General features: G+C 53.2%; 4 protein-coding genes across 4 annotated transcripts; 2 read left to right on the forward strand and 2 right to left on the reverse strand.

Annotated features, from left to right (window-relative positions):
• Window positions 1-703: 703 nt before the first annotated feature.
• Window positions 704-1,267, reverse strand: BDQ94DRAFT_176585 (uncharacterized protein; the record flags this gene model as incomplete). The annotated part of the gene is made up of 2 exons (XM_026772726.1): window positions 704-823; window positions 884-1,267. The coding sequence occupies 2 exons, from the start codon at window positions 1,265-1,267 to the stop codon at window positions 704-706; spliced, it is 504 nt and encodes a 167-aa protein (XP_026619192.1).
• A 638-nt stretch (window positions 1,268-1,905) lies between these two features.
• On the forward strand, window positions 1,906-2,578 carry BDQ94DRAFT_176586 (cell division protein ZapB; the record flags this gene model as incomplete). Its single annotated transcript, XM_026772727.1, has 2 exons — window positions 1,906-2,058; window positions 2,120-2,578. 2 exons carry the CDS (start codon window positions 1,906-1,908, stop codon window positions 2,576-2,578), a joined length of 612 nt encoding a protein of 203 aa, XP_026619193.1.
• Window positions 2,579-3,153: 575 nt separating this feature from the next.
• BDQ94DRAFT_164705 (uncharacterized protein) lies at window positions 3,154-3,724 on the forward strand (the record flags this gene model as incomplete). Its single annotated transcript, XM_026770104.1, has 2 exons — window positions 3,154-3,214; window positions 3,294-3,724. The coding sequence occupies 2 exons, from the start codon at window positions 3,154-3,156 to the stop codon at window positions 3,722-3,724; spliced, it is 492 nt and encodes a 163-aa protein (XP_026619194.1).
• Window positions 3,725-3,737: 13 nt separating this feature from the next.
• On the reverse strand, window positions 3,738-4,517 carry BDQ94DRAFT_164706 (uncharacterized protein; the record flags this gene model as incomplete). Its single annotated transcript, XM_026770105.1, has 5 exons — window positions 3,738-3,850; window positions 3,941-3,942; window positions 4,141-4,237; window positions 4,294-4,320; window positions 4,448-4,517. 5 exons carry the CDS (start codon window positions 4,515-4,517, stop codon window positions 3,738-3,740), a joined length of 309 nt encoding a protein of 102 aa, XP_026619195.1.
• Window positions 4,518-5,073: the final 556 nt, after the last annotated feature.

Raw genomic sequence — 5,073 nt, forward strand, 5'->3', positions numbered from 1 at the left:
GCTTTTATGACCGTCCTAAGAGACATGTAAAAATCATAACATGCAATTTTGGATGATCAAGCCACTTCATGAGGTGAGTCACTGCTATAGTAGAGGAGATAAATTGGCTGTAGCATGAAGACTTGGAAGAAAAGAGGAGTAGTGTCGCGTGCGAAGAAAGTTCAACGCCGATTTTTGCTGCTCTCCGTGTTCAATTCACGATTGTACCGACCACACGCAATGACTTGATGGGTCTCAAACTACCTCAGCCAACATATCACCTTGCGCTACAGGCCAGTGTGAAGGGGGCCTCCCAGTAGGCTGAGAAGCGATCTGCAGGAACCTCGCCGCAGACGGATAGAGGGTGTTTGAATTTGCCCAACGGCCAATAGGCAGGGAACAAGAAGCGGGCAGTACAATTTGCCCCACCATGCGGGACCATCATCGCGGAGAGTTCTTTTGCAGCCGCGCGTCTTGGTCTCAGCTCGTGCCTACTGCCTCGTGCGACCGGAGATATGGTATATAAACTGCCAAAGCAAATCGATCTTGGAAGGTGCGACCAACGACCGAGACGGAACTCCATGTTCTTTCTCATACCCTGCAACAAAGAAGGTTGTCAATACATCGGACTGCTTCGACCGCCGCATGGGGCATGCTCTTACCGGAGTGATCCCGCGGAACTTGACGAACCCAATGCGTCTCAAACCCGCGACGGTGCGCACATTTAGTTGGGGACTGGACGGTCAATATCGGACCCTGAGTCGACCGTGCGGTCTGACTGTGGTTCTGCGGACGGGCGACGCATGTAGAGGTCGGTGGCCTCATCATCCGCATCCTTAGAGGGCTTGGGTCGTCTGAACAATGCTCGGAAGGGGTGGGGGTGCTGATCGAGATAGGACTAGACCGAGTTTTGCGTCGGCCACGGCCCTGTCTCCTGGGGGTCCGACGCCTGAGCCGCGATAGCTTCTTGCACATCGGGCGGCGGTGCCGTCGTATGTCTTTCTCCAGAAGCCGGTATTTGGTCCGCAGAGATTCTTTCGTTCTGGGTTTGCGCTCGATCGAATATTTCCGAGCCCTCTCCGGCCAGGTTAGATGGAGATGGCGCGCTACCCATGATGGATAGTCCTGTTCCTCGCCGGGAGTCCAGGCCCGGTAGTGTCTCTTGGCCATGCGGAGCGAAAGTGAAATCGCAAAACGTGGCGTAAGTGGGAGAGCTGCGCATGCAGAGACCGGCATAAAAGGCAAGATCCAGATACAGTACGTGTATTGCCTGCCATGCGGAAGACATCCAGGATTGCGGGGCCACAAGTAAGAGGAGGGGAGACCAGGAAACACTTAAATGTGGAGGATTCGTTGCCCTGGGGTTGTTCCCTGGTAAATTCCATCGCAGTGATGCAACAATCCCCCGTAACTTAACCACGTCGCTCACCGGTCAACATGCCCCGTTGCCCAGGGTTGTCCGAGGTCCACAGGTCAATGCTACTTTGTGCGATAGTGTCAATGAGGGAAGGGAGCCTTTAACCACGGGCCAGGTGGGTCAGTTTCAGAGACCACAGACTAAACGAACTCTGGTATAGATCAGAGCCAATAAGGTTAACTTAGACATTTGACCGTTCTGGGCGAGCAAATACTCCACGGCGCTTGGATCCGCAGCAAAGCAGGTTGTCGCAGACCTCAACCATTACTGTGTCTCACTTGGTCAACCATAGTGACACCGGGTCATGTGGCCAAAATAACCAGAGGGCGGTTATCCCTAACTTTCTTTGCTAATCGCGTTGCTTAGGACCTACCTGCCATTGCCAAAGGCGCTCACTCCCTCTTGTCAGACTTGCTCGCAGGTACTGTATTTAATTTTCTCCAGCTAATTCTTCCTTCAGCACGGTACATGCGCAGTGGTTCTTCTACGAGTTTTGTTGCCATCGGGAAATGCCAAAGTCAGAACCGCGGGCGGGCATCCGCGCAAGCACCCGGAAGACCGACAGTCGCAGTACCGCTTCTGACCCACGATCTATCCAAAGTCCGGAGCCCGTAATGCGTTCTTCCCAGCAGCCTCTGCGATCCCATCGACACCCATCCACGGTAAGCCTTCACGTACGGTTACTGGGCCCGGATCGTTCCGCTGACTCCACACACCCACCAGCTGCCACAGGTATCTGGTTCTGGTTCTCGAGACCCTCCTTCTGCCCCATCGCCAGAGAATCACGAGGCATGTTTGGCTACCGTCGAAACCCTGGAGCGGGAGATTGAAGCGTTGCAGAAAGACAAAGAGACCCTGTCGGAGCGCCTTGGAAGCGTCGAAAGTAAGAACCAGGAATTGTTGAACGAACAGCATCGGTGGAGACAACAGCTGTCTGAACGGCGCGCGACTCAACAGCTGGTGCACGAAATCCAGCATACCGTTGCAGGTTGGCACCAGCGGCTTCGCAGCCCGGCTGATTTACCAGGAAAGGAGGATCCTGCCGCCATGACGGCTGCTCTGCCGGCAATGACGACGATGCCAGATATATGGACAACTCAAGGGGACGGAGGGGGTGTATGTGACAACGATCATGACATTGCACCCGGCTCCGGTGACTTTACGCAGCTTCTTCAATTCTAGTTTCTCTACCGTAGTAATTGATATTCTTTCTGGGGCGAATGCGCGCACATATACCGATCAATTATGACGGTGCCAATCGTGTCAAGTAGTGCGCATCGACGCCCGCTGGAAGCGGCTTGGGAGCGCCTGAAATAGAAAAATTGCATCCTGGGTCTTCAGATGGACCGGGTGATGCTAAAGTGGGTAAACCTTCATGTGTATAGCGGGCAGGCCTGTTCCACGGACAAGAAATTCCGCTCGGCAGCAGCACTCGACACCCAATTGACGTTCCTGTCTGCCTACCAGCAAACGGAGCATGAGCAAGGTTTCACACGGTCGGGCCCAGGGCAAAAAAAGTCGTGATTTAACCGACGAACGGCTAATGTCCCAGCCCGAAATATGAGGGTCCCGGGAGGTGTCAGTGAAGGAAGACTCACGCTAGTCCGTCTTCTGAGTATATCTGCACGCATACCCCCAATCCAAACCTCACACATTCCCCGGAGTACATATAATTGTGCTGGATCGGGATCGGTACTCCCACACTTTCGTCTGCACAAGCGGCCAGTTTTACTCTAAATCCAATCTCCAACGGAGCCATGCCGCTGTCTGCAATATGGACGAGAAGAGCAGCCAACGATGCAGCATCGAGCATCTACAGTCGAGAAGCTGAAGTCGCCCCAGTTCCCCCGCTATCCATCCTGCGCAAGGGGAGAAGACCAACCGACTCTCCTGCAAGGCATGATCCCGGAAATCAACCTGATCGACCATCAAATTGCGCTGGCCCGGGGAACAACCATGGCCCTGGAGACGACCCGTGTGCGGCTTCGGAATGCCAAAAAGAACGGTCCACGTTCGTTGCGAGACACCTTGGAAGAGAAGTGGCGACAATGGAAGCGCCAGGAAGATGAGAACCGGTTCTTCCGCACATGCCTCAGAATCTTCGACGACCTCGCGGCCGTGGCAGTCGAGGTTTCCGATGATCTGATCCTGCAGCATGAATTTGAACCCGAAGTCAGTCCAGTGGGAAACCGACGCATCCTCCTAGGCATGCACAAGCTACAAGAGGCCCTGGCCGACTCTCACGATAAGGAAGCTCGAGCCAGAGAAGAATGGGACCGTCGCCTGAACCTTCCCGATATCCGTGCCCCACTACCGCAGTGGATATGATGCCATGTCGGATCTACGAGTTCCTGTGGGCAGGCGCTCTACGTGACTCTTTGCGTTCGTTTTCCCATCGTGCCTCGACAAAAGGATGGACCTTCGCTGGAATGTGCTTTGTAGGTATGCTCTCATCTGCTCACTGTGCAAGCCAGCGGAACTGCGCAAGTCTACAAAATTTGCCCAGGGGATTCGGTCCATTGTGTAAATCTCAAGTTACTGTACTCCTCATTACACAGTTATTAGAGACATGTGGCCTGTCTAGCCTATTAGGAATTGCACAGACACAATGCAACAGCCGACACTCCCGTATCCCCCAAATTAAAATTGCATAGATTATACCAACCCAATGAATGAAAGCGCATCACCGTCGTAGCAGCTAGCACTGATGACCGTGTTCTTCGGATAAAACTCAACTCTCTTACTTAGACATGTGCTCGGTTAGCACAGGCTCCAAAGGAACCGTGCGGGGGCTGTTAGGAGGCGTCTTCGGGTAGAAGCCGGCAAGTAGACCCTCGGAGCCTGTGTCCAGTTGTTAGATAATGGTTCCTTTTTGCATATGTGTTCTGTGTGCATACCCATATATCCGCACGCGACCTGGGCCTCTGACGTAAACTAACGTTCACGGGCCTTAAGTTCGCCATTGGTGGCATAAGACATGGCCATAGGTTCATACATGACTTGGAGAGTGCTTGCCAGTTGATGTGAATCAAAACAGGCCAGCTTTGATACCCGGCCGATTACACGGTTCTTCGGCCACGCCGCCTAACGGACTGTCGCATGTTGCACAGATGTGAGCCATTCTGGAACGTGATGGGGAAGAAGGCCACGAGGTGTTATCGATTGGCCGTAGATTATGTCGACCGATGATGCGACGACTGTCATAAAGAAACAATGGCGGCAATGCGTAGAGTAAGGGCGGGATGGCGAGTGAACGAGCAGAGCTCAGACAGCCCTGTAATCCTTTCTCGCGCGCGCCATTACACTGCATGAGTTTGCCCGCGGTTTATCGTTTATCACTGCCGTTTTAGGGTTTTACCAAACGCTACATTGAATTGCCCCAAACAAATAATATCAGATTCCAGCCGAGCGCTGTTTGCGAATGATATACTGCTATCTTCCATATCCCTCGGAGTCTTGACGGATCCAAATTGTCTAGACCTATGCCATGTATTAACAGTCAGTCGCATTCCCCTGAGAACAGCGGCGCCGGGGGTTCAGCCGATTCAAAAACCACGGGCAGACCACCAAGAGAAATCAGGACTTTTACCAATTGTGGTTTCCGCACGGTGAAACGAACAAGTTGCCCACCTTGTCCGAAACGTTAACTACCCACCATCTACACTCGTCGGCCCAAA

This window comes from Aspergillus welwitschiae, assembly GCF_003344945.1.
Source record: "Aspergillus welwitschiae strain CBS 139.54b unplaced genomic scaffold BDQ94scaffold_208, whole genome shotgun sequence".
NCBI lineage: Eukaryota > Fungi > Ascomycota > Eurotiomycetes > Eurotiales > Aspergillaceae > Aspergillus > Aspergillus welwitschiae.